Source organism: Diadema antillarum, unplaced genomic scaffold (assembly GCF_040938485.1).
Source record: "Diadema antillarum isolate AM-2024a unplaced genomic scaffold, OU_Dant_1.0 seq00000998_RagTag, whole genome shotgun sequence".
Taxonomy (NCBI): Eukaryota; Metazoa; Echinodermata; class Echinoidea; order Diadematoida; family Diadematidae; genus Diadema; species Diadema antillarum.
Window position 1 is genome coordinate 2,313,241 of NW_027271836.1, and position 22,892 is coordinate 2,336,132.

The 22,892-nt window shown below is 41.3% G+C and overlaps 1 protein-coding gene and 1 long non-coding RNA gene across 2 annotated transcripts in view; both read left to right on the forward strand.

Moving 5' to 3' along the window:
• Positions 1–17,887, forward strand: part of LOC139742383 (protein shifted-like) — a 37,893-nt gene extending 20,006 nt beyond the window's left edge. The window contains exons 3-5 of the mRNA XM_071652959.1: positions 15–163; positions 17,305–17,407; positions 17,676–17,887. Coding sequence (XP_071509060.1) covers positions 15–163; positions 17,305–17,407; positions 17,676–17,887 — 464 coding nt within the window. The remainder of the gene's footprint in view (positions 1–14; positions 164–17,304; positions 17,408–17,675) is intronic.
• Positions 17,888–19,182: 1,295 nt separating this feature from the next.
• LOC139742400 (uncharacterized) lies at positions 19,183–21,586 on the forward strand. Its single transcript, XR_011711676.1, has 3 exons — positions 19,183–19,243; positions 20,723–20,818; positions 21,493–21,586. It is a non-coding gene; the product is annotated as an uncharacterized lncRNA (long non-coding RNA).
• Positions 21,587–22,892: the final 1,306 nt, after the last annotated feature.

Below are 22,892 nucleotides of genomic sequence, written 5' to 3' on the forward strand. Positions count from 1 at the left end.
TGCATGAAATAAAGGTGTGAGCGGTCCGTACTACTTCATTCAGAACGACAGTCCCTCCTCGCTCCTCAGCAGCGGCCAGACTCGACACCTTTCGACGCGGTCCAAACTCCAGCTCTCCCACGAGACGAGGCATCTGAACATCTCATTTTCTGCTCCAGCGGGGGTGAGTTTCACCTGTCAACATATAGTGGCATCCATCATAGATTTGACACCTGTAAATACAAAGTCCTTACTTTCTCATACAATGTTCAAAAGCGGATTCCTATAGAAAGCAACATACAAACAAAGAACAAACAAACAAAACAAAATAACACTTAAACAAAAGAAACATAAATTCTGACAAAATGTTATTGTAACTCAGTAATATTTGTTTCTTTCCTTTGGGGAACAAAAAGTGGAAATTAATTCAATTCAATTCAGTTAATCAATCAATCTAGCAAACTGGAAATCATTACTCTACTGCAGACTCTAGTTGACTGAGGGATGTGGAGTCATATAGCTTCTGCATCACACATTTTGAATAGCTAGTGGTCTGAAATGCTGAGATGCTTCCCTCAGGATTTCGAGGAACCATTTTTTTTTTTTGCATTTAAATGTGGCATAAATACTCATAAAACGTAAGATTTTAGATGCCTTCGGCCGACTTCTTCTCTCTCGGAACATCTTTGCTTCAGTTTTAGCCAAGCATGGGTGAACCAGTGTAGGATAGAAATGAAGAGGTTCATTCACTTCGAAACCAATACGGGAAACAGATCGACTCTCTTATACTCTCCTGTTTCATTCGTGATTATGAATTCACACTAACGGGGATATATTCTACTGTTGTGAAGCAATATCGAAGTAATGTCAACCGTTGGACATGGGACGTACATCTCACACTGCTGTCACGAATTTGTATTCAGGAAACTGGGGCATGACGCTACACATGAACTTAAAACTGCACTGAACGATTTTGCAATTGTATGTTTGTGGTCGTGACTGCTGAGGCAAATAATGTAGCGATTTGTTCACAACATGTGATATCCGAGCAACGGTTAGGGAAAGAGAAAAGAGAAGGAATTAAGAATGTCACCGAACAGCGCCCGTATTGTTCGTGGTTTATAGTAAACCCACAGGGCCTCTCCTTGTTTGCTGGCTGATGTTCTTATTCTCTTACCCGCGTAATATCATCGCAGTAATATTCTCTGCATCGTGGACAGAAGATCACGGGGCATAGATCTTTCTCCTTTTGAATAACGAGACAGAAGTTTACTGTGCCACAGTGAACGCGGTGAATGTATGGTTTCACGGACACGCAGATCCACAAACAGCATAATACGTCAAACTTTTTGAAATAAGACGTATTTCTGCCATAAATATGACTGTTGTACTCAGTGGGCGCTTCAGTTGTTCTGTCTCAACGGAAGTATTCTGCCGTTATGATCATTCATCTAAACTCACTGGACTGCGTAATGTGCGTTGAACCGAGAAACTCAGTAAAACGAAAAAAGGAAAAAAAAATCATACTGGCGTTTCTTCCCAGAGATCAAGCACGAAAAAGGGTTGCAAGTTTAAGTTGACTTTGATTAAAAGAGTAAAACCTAAGAAACACACAGTCCGTATTCATTTCATTCTGACGAGAAATAAAAACAGGTGTATTAAACGTCCACAAGTTTCCCGGTAAGAAGTGATGTGAGTCTCAATGGCATAAATGCATATGAATCATGAGATGATGCAATCCCTTCATACAAATCTGCACAAAATCCTAATTTTTCGTTGATTAAAATTTGAATAAAGGGGAAACGGAAGAGATTATGTCCTTCGCACTAAATACTAATCATTACAAGCAATAGGCCTATAGGTTGTATGATCAGCTAAATCATGTACCAAAAATTCAAAAAGTGATTACACTATTCGGAGGGTTTTGTGAGATGATGACCTCATATTTCTCTCTATGGGCTACAGTGGGATGTGCGTGTGTGATTCTCGCTGACATCCCTGTTAAAACAGTCACATTTGATGATGTTCCCAAGTTTGTTTGCTTGTTTGTTTGTTTGTTTGTTTGTTTTTGTCCTGTTTAATTGAAATCTTGCTCATTCAGCAGTGTTTGGTTTTTATCCATATCTGAGTCAACTTGAAACCTAAAGTCATGGAACTACTTCTAGTAGCTGGAGTGTTTAGTTCAAGAACGAACTGGCTGTCGAGTGAGGATCGTACCGGCTTTACGAGATCTGAAGAGATCGGTTCCCGGGCTTTCTGGGTGTAAGAGTTTTAGGAATGTAGTGTGAATAGTTGTCCCCGATTACTTTGTGTTAAAGAGAACACTTTCATTCCCAATGGCGGAAATCAAACACTTCGCCTTCGACGGAAACTTTCTCTCTCTTTGCCGCAGATAAATAATCCAGTGTTGAGATTATATGAGCGCAAAAGAAGAAAAAAAAAAACCCAAATCAAAACAAAACAACTGACTGAACGAGGGCAAAGTGCAAGTTATAAGAAAAAAAATGACTGATTATTCTTTTGTAATTGGAATCCTTTAGAAAGTGAAATAAAAAGGAATTTGGGGCAAGCTTTAGACTTTCGAGTGAGCCAGCAATGATATTCAATCTTGACAAATAGCTGCAGGTGAAAATTGTTGACGAAAGGGGGTAAAAGAAATCCCTTTGTTGCCCAACGATCCTTATGCGCCATATCAATATGGATTCAGGTGAGATTGCTTAAGGCTTGGCTCCAGGCGAAGAAGGTAGTATTAACTCTGTCTTTACCTTTGGGAACTTTGCATGCACAGAATGCCGTCAGAATTTTGATGTGGCGGTGCTAAAGGGGTTATGCACGCTTTTGTTTTGTCCGAAGCAATCAAATGCGAGTTGCGCGCTTTTTCGTCACACCTGTTTAATAATTTCAACAAAGCCACCAGTTCCGGGTTAATTGTGTTCAACGTTCTCATTATCAGCACTCAAATGATGCATGAACTTTCAAGGATCCCATGAGCTAGAAAGTTTAGAATCTGGTCAAAAGCATTTCATGAGAGGTGATATCACGGTCACCAAAACGCCTATTCTGTCTGATGTTCCCTGCTTCTGGCATTCATGTGTTGTTGTTCCCGTTTCTTTGGCATTGTAAACTAAGCGAAGAATTAAGGGAATGTTAAAACTTCCAACATAGGGGGCGGAATAACAAATTTGCATGGTCGCTCTTTCAAAGAATTATGAGAAGGCAAACGAGGCACGAGAAAAGCATTGAAAGCTTTCGACATCTCCAAACTTCCTCTCCCCCTTCTTTCTCTCTGTCTTCTCCCCCCCCCCCCCCTCCTCCCACTCCCTCTCCTAACTGTTCCTTTTTACCACCCACCTGCCACATGTCTGAGCAATTAGCCCTAATCGGCTCGACATGTATCGGTGATGAGACGAGAGACGGACAAACACGGCCTCATCAGGACACGTCACCTCCATAATCAGCTCGTCCCATTTCTGGGCTCCGCCTCGACCCCCTCCCCCTATTCTCCTCTCGTGCTTTATGAGTGAAATCCCACCCTATATATTCGCATTGACTTTCAAATAAACTTGAATGTGTCATATCAAACACCAATTTAAAGGGATCATATAGTTCTGGTTGAGACCTCATTTCAGGTTTCTAACTTTTTTTTTTTGTGAGATAATGAGAAACCTCTTGAGAAACATGAAAGAACATTTAATTCTATGAGGAATTCAACGTTTATTTGATGAAAATTGGTTTTGAAATGGCTGAGATATCCAAAAAAAGAGCAATTCTAATAAAGTGTGGGACCCACACTTTATGACGATCGCTTTGTTTTACTTTGTTTTTGGATGTTTCACTCATTCCAAACCCGATTTTCATCAAATAAACTTTGAATTCCTTTTAAAATGGTATGCTCTGTACTATATCATAAGTCTTTTCTTGGTATCTCGCAAAAAGTTAAAAGCCCAATTCTCATCTCCACCAATACTGTACCATCCCTTTAATTTTATCAAACACACACACGCAAGAAGAAAGTAGTAGGCCCTATAAAGGGCTTTTTACACTTGTAAATTTTTGCTTAATCCCGTACCAACGGTGGGGCTAAGGGGGGGGGGGGGGGGGCCTTAGCCCCACCGTTGGTACGGGACTATCCTTAGCTCACTTTCTGTTTACACTCGTTTTTGCCAAAGTGGGTAAGCCCCTCCGATAATCCCGTACTATCTGGCCCTGCAAAATAGCAGGGTTAGCACCGCAATTGCGGTGCCAAGCAAGTGAGTGTAAACAGAACGAAAAAATAATCCTGGGCTAAGCGACGGAGACGAAGTCCGACCCTCACTGACCAATCAGAAACGAGGTAATCAAGTGCTGCCGGTGCGTGCGTGTACGTGTACAGTACACAGCGTAATCATGAATATTCATGTGGTTTGGAAAGTACCGGACTAAGAAATACGAGTGTAAAAAGGTCAATTTTCTCCTTAGCCCCGGACAAGAGCTTAGTACGGGACTAATTGGCGAGTGTAAAAAGCTGAAAAAATTGGTACGGGACTAACGACAGTCCTGGGTCAGAGAAAGTACGGGGTTAAGAAACACAACTGTAAAAAGGGCTAAAGTGCCTGAGTCCATACAAAGACGGCAAGTCGCTACAACCACATGTAGGCTACAAAATACATGAAGTGCTAACATCATTCATTGCCTCGCTATTCTCTCTTTGGAATTTACATGCAAGTATCACAGTAATGATTGTGTTTATCAGCTGTTAATCGACAGTTTTATAGCAACTACAACTACCGCCCTTTAAAGTCAGCATTGCTAAGTTTTATATTGCACAGAATCTGAATAACTTATATTAATATATACATATATATATATAATTCTATAAAAGATACTTATCAGTTTTGTGGAAAATGCAAGAATGATATTCCCTTTGAAATAACCACCTGACGGGGAAATCATATAGCTCTGTCAATTCGACGTACTATACATCTTTTGTGCTGAATTCGTTTGAAATAAAGATATTCATAAATATTTATGTGCAAGCTGAAAGGGGGAAGTCTGTGAGGGGATGGATTCGCGTCATCTAATTTGCATGTGTGATCGCGAACGAAAAATGAAAGGGAATACTACAGTAGATGCATTGGAATTAAGTTAGGGGAAAGGGTTGGACTCTGTAAATTCCACGGTCAACGACGATCACAGTTGTCACAATATTGCAGTCTTGGGATGTCATCTGTTGTTCTTAACTAGAAACACAAGCTTGACGCTTTCGCACAGATGCTAAACTGAGATGATAAAGTCTCGGTTGCGTTTCCCAATTAGATTTTAATGCCGATGCAGAACCGCAAAATATGTTTTTTGCCCCGTTAGTCTCTGACGGCAATTTTATCAACTTTTATAAGGCCTAAGTACGCCGCGGGGAGTCGCGTTAATGATGTTCCTTGCAAAGGGGTCAACAAGGGCGGGTCATACATCCTTAGCCCGTATCTGACATCGCGATCTAAAAAGACATCAAACATAATTTTTATGAGATTCCTGTATGATAAGTGTGTGTGCTTGTGTGTGTGTGTGTGTGTGTGTGTGTGTGTGTGTGTGTGTGTGTGCGTGCGTGTGTGTGTGTGTGTGTGTGTGTGTGTGTGTGTGTGTGTGTGTGTGTGTGTGTGTGTGTGTGTGTGTGTGTGTGGTGTGTACGCGAGATACGTAGAAAACGCTAACTCTTGTGGGTGTACGTTGTCGAGGTAGGGATTTGTGCGTACACCCGCGTATGCATGATTATGTGTGTACGTGTGTGTGTGTGCGTGTGCGTTGTGCATATTTGTGCGTGAATGTGGCGGTCGCCTTTACCTTGATGGTTGCCATACGACGATCAACCAAGATGACTTCGTTCGCCATGCCAGCATGTCTAACTGTGACAGGTAAATCACCTATCCTCATCCCAGACGATCTGTTGCCCCGGGGTGAAATATCTGTATGATCAGTCTGAACTATATTTCAACTCTTAGAAGCGGGGCTTTTGAGACAAAATGGTTCTCTTCTTACGGTCCCGAAGCTCATGACGGCAGACGTACACAAATATGATTCAAAGGAATTTGATGAGTAACTCGAGTAGGGAGATTAAGGGAGGGAAAAGGAGTGGTACTGGAAGGGGTGGGGAGAGGGACAGAAAAAGGCAGTCGCAACTAGCCAAATAGATATCATAACAGCAAGAAGGAATTATGGGTGGTTTGTTGTTGTTGGTGTTGTTGTTGTTGTTGTTGAAGGGGACAGTCGGAAAGGTAGAACAGAAAATTGGCAGGAACCCCCCCCCCCCAGAAGAATATAGTTACCAAGCATTATTGAGACACCAAAGACGTGGAAGGCAACATTCAAATAAGTAGGCCTATATATCGTTAAACAACTGCAAGAATGATGAAGGAGTGAAACGATACCTTGTCTAACGAGGAATGTTTACTGATGAATTATCAAAGCAGTAACAAGTTTAAAAAAGAAAGCGAAAAAAACATTGTGAAATACATAAATTGTTGAACGACATGATGGAGGTAATGTTAATTGGCATAGGTCCTACATGTAATGCGACCGTGCATCACAAAACCAATAGAAAGTCGCATGACCCGATTTCATGTTGGGACTCAAAATAGGTGACATGTTTCAACTTAGTCAATCTTTAATTCTTATCCTGTCTGAGAGACCTTTCTTCTTCTACATAGATATAAAGTTTGGGATCATAGAATTTAGTCATCTCTTCATTTGTTTATTTATCCATATATATTGAGTTAGACATAATTTTAAAACTGAGAATGTGCTCTCTCAGAATCCATACCTGGCGACTTTTTGTTGGTTTGTGATGCAGGGCCACGTTGAATTATGTTGTAACCTAATGCGAAGAGTAAAGTGCCTGGTCCGCCGAGGGGAAAACAAGTTGACAACAAACAAGAATTGAAACAGAAAAAAACAACAGGCCGCAGAAAGAAAAGGTAAATTAATTAAGACCCAAAGCACCTGCCCTTCGTCGATATGTGACTATCAATCTAGTGAGATAGAAATTAAATAACTTGCATCAAGTCTAAAGATGCAACGCTACTGGGTTCTTAACCTTTCGGTCATCGAAAATTTGTTCAGGTTAACCTCAATCTCTGCAACATAGAGAGGTTCCCGGCAGGACCGCCATCTCGCTATTCCATTGACATTGCATGCAAAAATATTACCCGTGGTAGTGATGGAGTTAACGGCCTTAGAATATCGAAATGGGCACACGTGAAGACACAACCAGTGCCACCTGAATTGAGTTGGTGTTTTCAACCCACTTCTTGAATTCATATCCTAGGGGCCTGGCAGTCTTCCTTGCACACGTAATAAAATGCTGGTACCAAATGCAGAAGAAACGTAACATTTGTCAAAACTAAATCTTTGTGTGATGTAAAAGATATTGGACAGCGCACGTAATTGGCCGCAAGATATTCTTCATCATTGAAATTATTTCCTCATGTATTACAAAGCTTCTCATATGATGAAGAGAGTTATTGGATTAAAATCATGGATTTATTGTCATTATTTATTAACGTCATTTGTTTTCTCACTGTGAGCAGAACGTATCTAGCTATTCTGTCATCCAATATTAACTGAGGCGATACGCTCAATGCTGTTATTTAAACAAGCCCCAAAACGACGATAAAGAAAAATGCCCAATGTTAGATTATCATCATGTTCACAGATGACTACACACTTTATCTACTATACAGTCTTATCGCTTATAATGCGAAGCAATTCGCAGGAAATTCATTTTTCAACGACGCTCATCATCGCATCACGTCTGGCTTCCATGTCCTTTCTAGACCCATCTATCATCCCGCCATTTTTGTTGCGACCCTGATCCACGACTCCTGTTTGTTTGCCATCTTCTACCAATAAAGATCTTTCACCCGACTCAATCTCATCCTCCCTCGTTGTCGGTGACGTGTGTCTCCCCCGGAGGAATAAATATATCTCTCATAACTTTGATCTCCCCTGACGGCTCTGGCGGGGGACTCATCCTCGTTAACATTATTGATTTCCTGGATCGTTTCTGATTTGGCTCCCCAGCTCCTCAGTGCAGTCATGTTTATTTCGACCCCCTTACTGTCTTCCCCCTTTCTCTGTCTTCACACCCCTCCTATACACGCACAGACAGTTCTTTCCCTCCCCAGCACTTTATTTCGCCAAATTCATTCTTCTTTTGCTCCTCTTCTTTCTACTACCATGTCTTCTCTTCCCTTTCGTCACTCATTCTCTTCTCCCCCTCACTGATGCTCTCTATCATGATCTCTTCTCTCTCTCTTTCTTTCATATTGTCTGACCCTCTTTTACCCCTCTCTTTTACTCTTTTCCTTCTCTCCCTCCACTCTCTTCCTTTCTTCTATTTATCTGTCTCTCATGAGGGTTTATTAATTTTGCCTCCATACAATCCCCGTATGACTGACTTGACTATTTCACTGCGATACTTGTTGTTGTTGTATTTTTGTCACATGCACTGGTCGTTCTTCCTGTGGCCTTGTTGTTAGTTTAATACTGAGATGAACCTTCGTCAGTCCAGGGAGTTGAGAAGAAACACCTCCCTGCCAGTCTTACATTATATTACTGTCACATCTGCAGAGACTCAAACCCAAAGCATCATTTAAACGGGATATTTTCCCGCCTAAACCCTCTGGCAATCTCCTGGGGACTCTGATTAAAATGCTGATTAGGGAAACATGGGCACACTATCAAGTGCGCGTAGCGCACATCACGAGCGCCGCGAAGCGCAACGTCCCTCGCTGTCCCTGGAAGCTCTAGCTAGGGCTGTATTTTCTCTCTGGTCCTATCTTAGCCTTCTTTTAAAACATGATATGAAAAAAAAATGATTGGGCGGGAAACTGCTAAATATTAAGCGGGGGACACACAGCTAGAGCGGGAGAAATTCAAACTCGAGCGGGAGATTTCGAGAAAATGGCTTCAAAGCGAGGGAGTTGGAATCTAGTCTATCAGGGGGGCGTTTCATCAACGAGTTCGTCGGAGTTTTCACCGACGAATTTGCTATCAGCCAATCAGACCAAGGATTTCATTAGCTTTTGACAGTTGTCAGTATAAATCCTTGCGTCTGATTGGCTGATAGCAAATTCGTCGGTGAAAACTCCGACGAACTCGTTGATGAAACGCCCCCCTGGTTCACTTGCCCATGTCAGGGAAGCTATAATAGTCTGCACTCCCAATAACGCCTGGCTGCGTGAAATCCCCACCGCCCCCGCCTTCCCCTTCCCTGACGGGCGCCGGGAGATCCTTCCTTTTCCAAGCCGACCTTGGAACTGACAAGCAAGTCATATCGTGCTAGAACTTCATCGTGTTTTGTTTTGGAGATCGGTCTCCCGCAAGTGTCTATTATAATTACACACGAAACTACTATTTTCACGTTGCTACACACTCCCAAAGTCCTTCCTACCTTGTGAAATTTGTTAATATTTCTCTTTAAACTTTGCACCCTTCTCCCTATTATCGCTGTTTATCAGTAATGATGATATAAGCATGAATCAGATATGGTTTTGTAATTAATTTATGAATGGTTCTTGTTTTTGAGAATTTTGTCATTCATTACATAACATTACACAACTTAGAGCACACTAAACAGAAGGAACCGACGAGTGTTTACAAGCAGTGCTTTAAGTTGGTTCCGTCACATTTCACACCTTTATTCGTTCATTTAAATATAATCCAATTCTTACTTATCTATTCATAAGTAACACTTGGCTTATATCTAAATGAACGACTAAAGTGTGAAGAATGACGAAACCAACTCAAACCCACACAAACAAGCAAACGAAAACCAAAACAAAATGAAACGTTTATGTCTCTTCACAAGTTGAAGCAATGCACTTAATTCTTAATCAGAACACTTTCACATGTTGACAAACTCACGTTTTTTAACACTTTTTTTTTCAAACACACACGCACACAACCGCACACACACACTCTCTCACACACACACACACACACACACACACTCACACACACACACACACACGCACACACACACACACAAAAACACACACACACACATACACACACACACACACACACACACACACATTTCTGGCAACTCTGCCTTTGTGTACACATCCACTCTCACACCCTGGATGATAGAAGCCAATGCCACCTGAGCAGAATTCTCAGTTTAGCCCCGGAAATTACTTGGGATGTATTTCATATTTCCTGCATAGAATCGTTCTCCCCTACCCCTTCCACTCTGCTCCATGGTTTCACCGGCTCAACTCGTTCATCGCCCCACCCCTCCTAGAGACTACGGTGAAATCACAGGTCCCACTTTGCACATCCGATCAACATATTAATAGCAGCGAAAGAGCAAACACTTGTCATCAGGCCAATGTTATGGCACTCGCAGCGTTTTGCAAGCATCCGTTGAGTGCCCTTCATTAAGTTTTCAGTGTGAAATATTTGAAGTCACAATTTGTATTCTCGTCATGTATTATGTGCGTTGAAAAGATTCAATTCCAGCTTATCTCGTCGCTAAGTCACTCTGATTTTTAAATTAAATCTAAGGCACTTGTGATCAACACTATGCTCTGCAACATAGTATGTGAAACTGAACATTGCTTCTGTCGTTGGTCAATTGAGGTTGGCAACGTAAAGCGTACTAAGTTGATTAAATGATGATGATTTGATGTATACATATTTGATAAATACTGACGTATGCCAAGGCTTTACCACTTCTTAACAAGGTCTGACTTCTGCATCTGATTAGCAAACATTACTATCAATTTATAAATCCGATATCAAAGTCTCCTCTGTCATCACCATCCTCTCTTTGCCATCAACCCCCTCTGCCACCCCTTCTCACTGCCATTACCCATCTCACTGTCACTTCCCCTCCCTCTGTCTCACCTCCCTCTGTCGTCACCCCCCTCTGTCATCGCCCTCTCTCTGCCATCACCTCTCTGCTATCATTCATCGCTCTGCCAACAGCTCCTCCCACTGTCATTGCCCCTCCCTCTGCCATCATCCCTCCCTCTGCCGTCACCCCTCCCTCTGCCCTCGCCCTTCCCTCTGTCATTACCCCTCACTCTGCCATCATCCCTTCCCTTGGTCATCATCTCTCCCTCTGCAATCACCCCTCCCTATCACCACCCCTCCTGTCAGCTCCCGTTTCTCTGCCAGTATCCCTCCCCATGCCTCACCCCTTTCACATGACTCCACCCTCTACCACCATCCCTCTAACTGCCATCAATCCCCCACCCATCCTCACCCCTCCCACTTTCACCACCATCTCTTCTGTCATCTCCATCTATGTGGGCCTATTTCTGCAATCGCCCTGCCCTTTGCCATCACCTCCTCCCTCTGCAATCTCCTCTACCCTACTCACTCTGCCACCATCCTTCTGTCTTCCACCACCCCACCCTCCATCATCTCTTCCCCCTCCGCCATCATGGCCATCCCCCCTCTCTCTTCCCGCCAGTTCCCTCAGAGGCTAGTCGGAATCAATTCCACGCAGCCGGATTGATTACCCCAGCTTGTCGATGGTGTTGACTCGCCCTTCCAGGCATGTGAGGCCGTCTTGAGCAAGAATCTCAAGAAAGGCTTCCGGGATTTACCGTCCTATTGAAACAACATACCTCACACGCCGAAGGCAAACCCCTCAAATAGATTTCACATAAGTCGAAATTGCTTTTCCCACTTCTCCACTCACTCTATCTTCCTTTCCTGTCTTTTGCTCGCACCGCTTTCTCTCCCTCTCTAGCTTTAGTTTCTCATCATTATCATCATCACAATTCTGTTTCTTTCCCCTCTTCCTTTTGCTGATCCTCCTATTCGCTCTGTCCAGCCTCTGACCTCTCCTCCTCCTCTTTGTTCTTTGTCCCTGTTCTCTCTTATCTACAGACTTCTAGAACGTCCATCCGCTGAATCCAACACAGCATCATCTTTCTCTCCTTCAACCCCACTATAAGCTCTTCTATCTCTCTCCCTCTCCATCTCTTTCTCTCTCTGTTTGTCTACCTAACTCTCTTGCCTATCTTGTCTGCCTGTCTACTTGTCTGTCTGCTTGTGTTTTCATCAATAAATTGTTTTTCATAATTATGCACCTTCATTTGTGCTACTAGTAATTCAATTCAATTCAATTCAATTCAATTCAATTCAATTCAATACAATTCAATTCAATTCAATTCAATTCAATTCAATTCAATTCAGTTCAATTCAATTCAATTCAATTCAATTCAGTTCAATTCAATGAAACACAATGAAGCACACCCATGCTCACACGCACACATCACACGCGTGCGTACGAACACTATCATCACTAATTATTCTGTTCAATTTTTCCGCGAGAGTCAAGTCATCTGAAATAAACTGCGCAGCATTGTCTAGGCGTGTTACCCATCATAGCTGAAAGAGCATTGCATTCATGTTTCCTACGTTACTGAACATTTCTGGCCCAGAGCCCGTGATATTCCGTTCGCCGAATATCGAACTCCGAGCTGACATGTCCGTGCTATTCTTCCAACAATTAGCTACCTGCATCGATAGTAACCGCATTAAACGATCGCAACTGCGACGAGATTGAGACCCTGCCGCGGCACAGTGGTCGTCTAATTAGTAGATAGTGACCCACCCCACAAGGATTCTCCTTTCATTTCTCTTTGTTAGATTTTTCTTTTCTTTCCGTCTTTCTTTCTGTCTTCCTTTCCTTCTTTCACTCTTACCCCTTTCTCTCTCTCTCTTTCCTAAATTCTGTTCCCTGTCGGTGCCTGTTCTCTTGATCTTCGTACGTGATTTGAGACAAACTTGAAACCCAACGTTCGACTTGACTTCCTATTTCTAGGACAAGTATAGTTGAAATGAAAAACAAAGAGCGAAGGGAAATAGACTTATCCATACCGACAATACCAACAACAAAGACTACTAAGGAAGAGTAGCAACATAACGGATCACAACAAAGTATCTTTAGCCAATGAGATTAGATCTCGCGACGGGAGGTCGTCTTGGCAACAACCTTGCACAGTGAGCAGTATCCCAGACGAAGGAAGAAATTGTAGCAAAAAAAAAAGAACTAAAAAGTGAATGAATGTTTTATCTGTGTGTGAAAATGTGTGTATGTCTTGTATGTGTTTTTAAATATACATCTATATATCCTTTTTCAATCTGAAAAGCGCTTTACCTAACCATCTAGCGGTAGATGATGACGTGCATGCGATACAAATGTGCCAAATTTCACAGCAAGCTGCTTTTCTAGCAAGGGAAGATGGAAAGCAGGGAGGTGGAAGAGAGACATGGAAAGTGATGATTTGTTCTCTGTGCTCCCTGTGCGATGCCATAAATAATAGACATAATGTATTTCTATCGATTGATACTAGCAAAAAGGGTCATAATATTTTATCTTCTAGATAGATAATTATAATATGCCCAGAAATGGCCACAATGAACAGTTCCCTTGTGCTGTGGTTTCAACGCGTATTTACAAATAAACGGAATACATTTAAGCCCATACAAATACATTTAAGTTGGGAAAAACTTAATGAGTGAACAAGGGAAATTTATGGGCAAGGAAACACGGGAAATCTGTGGGCAGCATTACGATGGGAAGGAAGTACAGCATGCTGTTATGACACACTCGCCAATGGGTTTTTCGACGTCACTATGGAAACACGATGCAGGTGAGGTGTGAACTCGTACGATCAATCAGCTAACCCCATGTGGCGATTCTGATTGGGCTGTAGCTCGTAGCATTAGAAACGGAGGTGGGTGGGTTGGGGAAAGACAGATTTCACTGATTTCGGAACTGTAAAATGAGAGAAGAATGGAGAGAAGAATGATATATGCATACCTAATTTACGTTCTCTTTCTTGAGACAAAACAGAGCATTCAGTTATGAAAGTAATAACCATTTTGGCAGGTCCATCCTTGTTCGCCTCTTTTTCATTTTTTTTTCTTCTCTGCCTTGTCTCCCCAGCAAGAACATAAGAAGCGGAAGGAGCGAATAGTTGAGAGGCGGGGCTACCTGAGATAGGCCTACTTACATCGTCCACTGGTTATACAACAAATATTGGTGAAGGAGGGCCAACGAACAAACCCCTAATAAATCGTTGGTGAAAAACTCAAAAGAGGGTTAGGGGTGTTATGGAATTTCTAGCTGTTGTCTTGGATACACTTGAGTGGTTCATATTAATTTTAGGAATCGCAGAGTAGACGGCACCCTTCCAGACTCGTTGCATACTCTTCCCAAATTGAGTTGTTGTGGTTCAATGGATAAGACATAGGACTATCAATCACGAGATCCCAGGTTCAAGTCCCCTGGCTACAGTGGTTGTTCCTCTTTTGTAATTAGGCAAAACACTTTATCCTCATTATCTAGTCCTTCGGAGAGAACTTTAAGCCAATGATCCCGTGTTTTGTTTTGTTTATTTTTTGTTGCTTTAAAGCAGTCATTGCTTCCATATCGGTCACGAAAATCAAGTCGAATCACTTTAATTCCATTCAAAATGCATTGGTTACGTGTTTTATGTCAATGTACCATGAAAAATAGGGTATCGCTGATTTTTCTGTTTTATTATTTGACACGTATCGCGTAATGGGCTAAATATCTTAACTTCAAATTGATGTAGGCCTGACCATTTTTAAAGGAAATCCCTTTACTTCAAGAGCTTTACTGATAGGAAATAGAAGATTTTTAGAGAATGAGACACTCTGTAATTCCATGAAGAGATAATGCCTCCGGCACCACTTCGTGGCGGAGGCATAAAAATAATAGCAAAGAAAAAGCCTTCCCTTCTCCTATGAAAAGAGGAAAACCGAATTGCTACCAAGTTGATTCTTGCGTGTATTGCGTGTGTTCGCTATTAAAACAGATCATAATTTGTTTTTCTTAAATCTTTAAGTTTTGTGTATCGCACCTCTCCTGTAGCAATTTGTCCTATCATATCTGATATCTACGCACGTCGAAAATAATCTTTACGTTAGGTGTGCAAACTGGAAAATATGAAACAATCCATCTTTGTCAATCACCGTAAGGTTGACATTGCCGTCTTAAAATATTTTGTTGTTATGAGTATTACTGTAAATAACCATTCCCACTCCTTGATTTCTGATACAACAAACCATCCGTCAAACAGTCAAAGTCTGAAAGGAGGCTTGGAGTCGGTGCGTAGCCTATTTCACCCCTTTCCGTCTACGTCCTAAAAACCGGCATAGGTGCACGTGTCCTATCTATCTACGTCAACCGTTTCTATCTTGACTGACAGGGGGAGTTCAAGAATGATAAATCATCGTGATATATCAACATCGCGTTCTTGCTCACGTGCATGCAAGACTTCGGGAGTTTCAGGCGCCCCCAGAAATGAGCAAGCAACTCTGCGCGGCGTATCTCTCGTCTAATTTAAAGGAATGAATCAAATAATATTCTCGAATCATGGAGGTATGGGATGTCTCAAGCGCCATGCCTAGCCGTGTTCAAGTTGACTCTGATATAGTGGTAGAGTAAAGTCATACGAAGAGAATAGCAGAGGTTTCATCGAATGTGGTCCTGTTGCATCAAAAATAAATCACTATGCTCTGTCAATATGCCCAATGTGACATATCATCTGTCAAAAAGTAGGCCCACACTATGATAGTTGGGTACATTCAGAGTAATGCCGGTCGTATAGTTTTGAAATTTTAGTGAAATACATTTATTCAATGATAGCACAAGACCCCATGGTTTTAAAAGGCTAGCTTAAGAGAACCTGGGCAGAGGACGGGGAAAGTCATCTACACTAAAGCAAGATATTTTCGCGGCATGAAATTTTCGCGAATTGGAGTCGACGGTCTTCTTCGCGGCGTGAAATTATGAATCTTATTATGGCTCTCGCGGAATTCGCGAAATAATAAGTACACCCTATGAGAGGATCCGAGGGGTCGTGTGCGAAAATGTATACTCAATAGCTCCGTCTAGACGCCTATTACAGTCGAGGATTGAAGCAAATCTGACTAGGGAAGACGGGTTGTCGAGAGACGCTCTTTTGGTATCGGAGTCATCACCGTTTAATAGTCAGTTGTCATATTTAGTCATCTGATGTGCCTGGGAAGGTGGTAAAGAGAAGACATGGAATGAAAGGGAATTAGCTTTATGAGTCTAGGACTGAAAGGGGCTAAGGAAATATTATGTAGTCGTGTATAGATGAAGAAAAAATAAACACCCGTCGAACGGATATTACCAAGTATATTAATGAAGTTAATTGCAGTAAAATGGAATTAAAAAAAAACACGCAAAACCTAACACATGTTTACAATTCAAGATTTGTCTGGTGGTAGAAGCTGTGTCTAAATACCGGCTACAGTTTATTCCATTTCGTATTATTTTCTCAACTTGCTTGTTGTTGTTTTCGTTTTGTTATCTTTCCCCCTTCTATTCGGGTGTCACAGAACCTTAGCACTTGAGCTATAAGTAGCAAGAAATTCTCGGGGCGAGGGAAGAAAAAGAGTAGTTGTTTTGGAAGGGAAGTGGGAGGGAGGAACAAAATCCTAAACTTGACACATGGAAGCGTCTCATTTCCCGCTACAGACTTGCCGCCATTGACAGCTTCCCCCCAGTTGGGTGAAGACGTCGTCTGGGTCAGATGAAAGTCAGGCGATGTTTCAGTTATTTTTTTTTTCATCTTGTCGTTGTTATTTTATTGTCGTTATTCGGTATATGGAAATCGGGTTTTCCCAAGGTCTTGAGACATGCCCGCTCCTAAAGAGAAACTCCACCCCATATTCAAATCGATTTAATAAGAAGAGCAGTCCTAACAAGACATCAAACGAACCGAACAGCACTATCAAAATCCAAGTCATAATCCAGTCCTTATTGCCTGTTTTATTATCTATACCTATAATCGCATTGTCTGACCGCCACTTTGAGCAACAACAAAACGATTGGGTTTGTTGTTGTTGTGTTTAAAGAAAGAAGAGAGAGAAAAAAATGGGGCCCTTTACTACACATAATTTGCCCCAGACAATACTGACATAAATCAAACATAATAAAAGTATCAAACAAGAATATTAGATATACCATAATGAAGGCTCCACGAAGGAGCTCATAAAGTCTTCACGAGAGAGCTCATACTAAACAACTCCAAAAAGGAGCTTATGCAATTATTAATTATTAGAGTGATATTATTCAGACCCAGAAATAATACTCATGTCTCAAAATTGAGTTTGCCTACCACGTATTTACATTAAACGATAGAATCACGAGTCCACTTCTCTACGTATCTACTAATATTCATTTATGTTTTTTGATAAGCCAATTTGCGGTTCCAATTTGTCCAATATGTCTCACCCGTTGTCATGGTAACGTTTCATTTCTCATTTTGGCAGTATCGTTACTCGATAGAGGACGTGACAACCAGCAACCCAGATCTCCTTGGCTATCCACTTTTCAGCATTCCAACTACTGGCAGAGTCCCGACGAAAAACTCTGGTAAGAGGCAAATTTAATTTATCTATGTTTTTTTCTGGGGGGGGGGGGGGACGCTGTATGTCTCTCTTGCAAGAATCCCCTGATTGTTATTCACCTTAGTGTCTATATTTCCATTCATTTCAACAATTTTGAGCAACAGTGAAACGATTGGGTTTGCCTAAACGTATTCACGTTAAACGACAGTATCACGAACCCGCTTTTCTACGTGTCTACTGATATTTATTAATGTTTGTTAATTGCTTTTTGTATGTTGTTGGTGCTGTTGCAGAGTTCAGTGTTGAGTTTCCATGCAACGGGCGTGAGTCGGGAACCACCCTCGTCAGTTTTCGCATTCGATTCCAGACGGAGAACTACGACGGACAGGACATCAAAGCATCGCCACTCTTCTTCCAGATTGAAAAAGAATGCATAAAAGGTTTTAAGGCGTTACATTCAAATGTCATAATGCCGGGAATGTTTAAAAGTATGAAATTATTCTAAGGTCTTACCATGGACCCAACCATTTTGTGGTAGGGTCCATGATTAAACCTAAATGCTATAATGCTGGGAAAATAATCATACGTACCATTAAATTTCATGCATAGCGGCCCACCTGTCCGCCACATGCAAGTCATCCATACTCTAAGCTAACAGAGGGCGCTATTCGATGTATAGCCACATGAGTAGGGATGTGCGCGGTTTATTATCCACAAATTTTATACATTGCCGTGTGGATTCTATTGGATGATTCTGATGCTATGTTTGTTTATTTCAATTAGACTAGTATGTTACCAACAGAAACAATGGCTCCAACATGCAGCTGCTTTCATTACCTTCATTACATGGGAACCGGATGACAAATTTAAAGCAAAATGCCTCGGGGAAATGACATTGTGTTGTCTTTCCTTTTAAGCGGTTTTCTGAGTAGTATTTGACACTGTGTATGAACTGTTCCCATTTTTTCTTTGATAAAGCCAGCGAGTATGTGTACATGATTAAGAAAATAGAATTGCAAACGACGCTGCCTAAAAGAGTATACCGCCCAGACTTAATTTCAGTGATCTCTGGAAAGATAGAAGGAAGGCCTATGAATTCAATGTGATAGTGAAGAGGTCTTACTGCTCCAGTTATCGGAAACTTGATATTTTAGAGCGGAGGGAAAACGTCTCTTTTTGGTCCATTTCTCCCAGTGAGGAAATTGATGTTGATTGGTTGGGCGGGTGAGAAAGGGGGAGGTGTTGATGTGATTATGAATCATTGTCTGCGTGTTGTCAATGCTCCGTTATTAAAGCGAAAGCTTCACTCCATGTGTACAAAGACTTTATTGCATGCACCGCACAAACAAAGGAAAAGAATCGTGAAAGCTGCATCCAATTTAGATACGATACACGACGTCGTTTAAATTCATGAACGTGATTGGGTTATTAATGTTTACTAAAACTAATGACAGGTATGTACACTGCCTTTCAATTAATAGTGATTATTCTCTGTTTTACATCAGCTTCTGACGGATCATTGTTTTGTTTTGTTTTTTGTTTTGTTTTGTTTTTTCTTCAGCTTCCGGCGTGTATCTTCTTCATGTACTGTGTATCAAATTATTGCCTCAGCATACTCTACTTCATCTGACCTGATCTATAAGTTCAGCCCATATAGTTAATTTGAATTGTGCATTTATTGCAAAATAAATGCAGTCCAATTACTCCAAGTAATCGTCATCTCATTAAAATGCTGTTGTTTCGTCCCTCTCTCGCTGGAAAGATTCGGTGTGCAACCCACCTTGCGCCCAAGGAGGAGAATGCAACCCGTCCGGGAGATGTGACTGCAAAGATGGTTACTACGGCCCGCAATGTCGCCAAGGTAATACAATTGCACTTTTTTTTTCTTTTCCCACATACACTTCCACCTCTAATCATCATCGGCATTGATGTTACGTGAATAAGTCGAAAGACCTTTTTTTCTTTGTGGAGATATTTCCTCATCTGTTTATCGTCGAGGTGGTCTCAGAAAAAAAAAAAGAAAACGGTCCCATTGGTCTGATGACGTGAGATGGTTAATGCAGTTAACATATAATTGCTTTCGCTTTTGGGTCAGAATGTAATATCATAGGAAATACCTATTCTTTTCCCATGGAAATATGGGAACGGGATGAGTTGGAAGCAAGAATTGTTGTTCCCTCCGAATTCATGCGGTAGGAAGGTCGTCCAATTTTACGAGAATTCGTTTGTATTCAAGCTAAATGGGAGCAGGCGTCAATGCGAGAGAACTCATTCATCGTGTCACAATGAAAGAAAATTGAGTGTAGCGTTAATGTGAGCTATATAACGAGTGCTCTCCTTTTCAGTCAGAATATCCTCTTTTCTTTCTGAGACACCCCCTCCTCATTATACACCCTGCGTTCCACGGTATGATTTGCAAACTTCTAAATGCTGGTGAATAAAATATAGCGTAGTCAATGACCTGTGTATGTGGTAATTGACACATTCACACGATTTTTGTCCCCCCCCCACACTTTGGGAATATGGCCGATCTGTGAACCCCACGTACAATCACTATCACGAGTCAAGGGCTTTACTGTCAAACCACGACCACGTCTCTGAAGCCAAAACAAACGAGTGTACGGATAGTTGCATAGATGCAACGTATAGTGAACTTAATTAATTTTCCTGTAAAAACGCTGAACGAATAGGTGGATCTTTCGAGTGCCCCCCCCCCATTCTCTTTCTCTTTTTACCTTCAACCGAGGCAGTTTCGGAGCCAGGACATCAATGTAGCTTGGTTGGTTATAGCCACATTAATGTGTTTTGATAGAAAGCAATCAGTGCTTGCGTGCTAGGAGGTAGACGCTTCTTTCTTTTATTGTCCTTACACTCACGACGTCGGTTAGGACAGGAAGCGGTTCGTTTTGGGTATTCACTGGTATTCACAAAAAAAATCTTGACTTCACCGCAACGATCAATAAATTCTCACATTAAAGCCACCGCCTCGAGTGGATTTACGTTATTATTTAGGTTGAATATCGAGATAAGAGATTCACGGAGGAACTTTTTCTTTCTGTTTTCTTTCTATTCCTTTCACTTTTTTTTTATTTATATCAGGAAAATATCTGTCATCGATATATTGTACCATACCTTATACGTTATTAGCATTTTAGATCGTCATTATTCTTAATCTTGATGTTTCAGTGTTATCATTGTTTCTACTACACTGCACTTCTGTAATATTATTGCTTCTCCCGTAGATTACGGAGAATAATATCTGTTGTGACTCGCGTTAATAAGATGATATTATCTGCGGTGTTATATAATTTCAACTGACTTTATTTTCTTATCATTACAGTGCTCTGTAATCCCCATTGTTATAACGGAGGTACGTGCGTTTCTCCAGGGGTCTGCGCATGCACAAAGGGATTCAGCGGAAAGTTTTGTCATCTCGGTAAGGACACAGTGCCACCAATGTGGACATTCGTCGTTTGTTCCGTAGACTGTTGAAATATACCAGCGTGGTAATTAAAAAAGAATAATAAGTGTGAACTCATGTAAAACATTATGAGCAAGATAGTTGTGTAACTCATTCGTTGTGAAGTGCTGATCTTTGCTTCGTCCAGCCTTTGTGGTGATGGAAATGTTTCGTTTATTGCAAAGTAGCTCTTGCCAAGACATTGAATGTCTTTGCTAGAGACGTGAGAAGTGAATGAATTTTGATATTCAGTAACGATTCATTACACTTTTGATATTAACCCTTCGCACATTATTTTAAAAGAAATGTTACAGCTTGAATTGATCTAAGGACTGTGGATTGCATTAGTCTGGGTGAGAAGTATCATTTAACTTATGCAGTCAGATTACCATGGAATCTCTCCTTTTTTTTGGGGGGGGGGGAGGTGCTTTTGTTTTTCTTTTTGTTTGCCTGTGGCAATATTGTTTGTAGAATGGAGAGAGGAGTCAGAATCTGTGTTATATCACCGCAAATTTTATTTCGAGCCTAAGGAAGGGGAAATACATACACACAGACCACCTACACATGACCACCTACACATTTCTATAAATATGTCTTCTTCCTTTTTACCGTCTCCTCTTGAATGTGTATGTGTTTTATGTCATGTATAGCTTCGTGTAAGGATAACTGCTACAATCACGGCCGCTGCGTAGCTCCGGGGAAATGCAAATGCTTCAGGAACTGGGTCGGGGACATTTGCCAGCACCGTAAGTACGTTATGAAGTCCATAGCTGAGAGGAAACGTATGATGTGAACAACGAATGCCACAAAATGTATTTTAACCTGTTCGTTTCAGAGCTGCTTATCTCAAGCGTGACTGTACTTTGTCAGGATACACTTTTTCTGTCGTTCCCCTTGTTTGTCCTTTCTTCTTTTATTTCTTTATTATTATACTTATGAATATGAAATAATCGAATATACAGATATTTCTTGTGTATAGCAATATACCAGCTTCTGTACCTCATTTATCTTATGCGATGTCAAATTATGGAAGATAATGACATTCTTGTCCTCAGAGTAAGTGGCTGTGTTATGTACCTGTCTTTCGTATGTTTTGCGAACTGATCAATATTGTGTGTTTAGTTCGTAGAAATGTATTAGAGTTTATTATAAATTGACTGGATTAAATAGCAAAATCTGTCTTCTGTCATTTATGTTATCAAATAAAATGGAATAAGCTGTCATCATTGAATTTATAGTTTATGCATTCTGCAATCATTTCATTGACAGCGCCCTGGCTCCAAAAGAATTATCCCTTTAAGCTCATTATCAAAATTTATGGGAAAAGTTTGAAATAATGGCTCCACTTGATCTCTGACACTAAAACATTACATAAGTTTTGTTACAAGTGCCAAATTTTGTTCTTTTCGACCTCACCTGGCTTCCTGCCCAACTCGACATATAGGGGGGCATTTCATGAAGCGTTTTGGTCGGATATTTTCCTGACAAACTGTTACAAGCTACTGAAATCCTTGCATCTGATTGGCTGAGAGCAAATTTGTCTGACAATTTTGTCGGACAAAATGTTTCATGAAATGCCCCCCTGTTATCTTTATTATCATCATCTCATCATCCTTAATTCTGTCTTCAGCCGCCCCGGGCGTGAAGGAGAAGGGCAACCGGGAAGTTCTCAACAAGACCCACAAGGCAAAAGGCTACAACGGTGATAGTCTAAACGATTTTGACGTGGACCTAACCAAAGATGAGACCAGTAATTATTCGTCGTAAAAAGACCAATTGTAAGTGAGTCAGACGTCGAACTCCCACTGTCGCGTACCATACTTTGTAGATCGGCGGATCTTGTGGAAGAAAGCTAAGAAGTACGGCAATGCTCGGAAATTTTGCTTGCAAAACGCTTGGGGGAAAAGCAAGCCCCCAAACAACAAGGTGGAATAGAATTGTAAAGGACACGGACATGTTCCAAATTAACATCAGTATGACTAATGGCGGTCTACGACGCAAGACAGCAGCTTTTTGTTCACGGCGAATCAAGCCCCTCAAAAGCAGATTT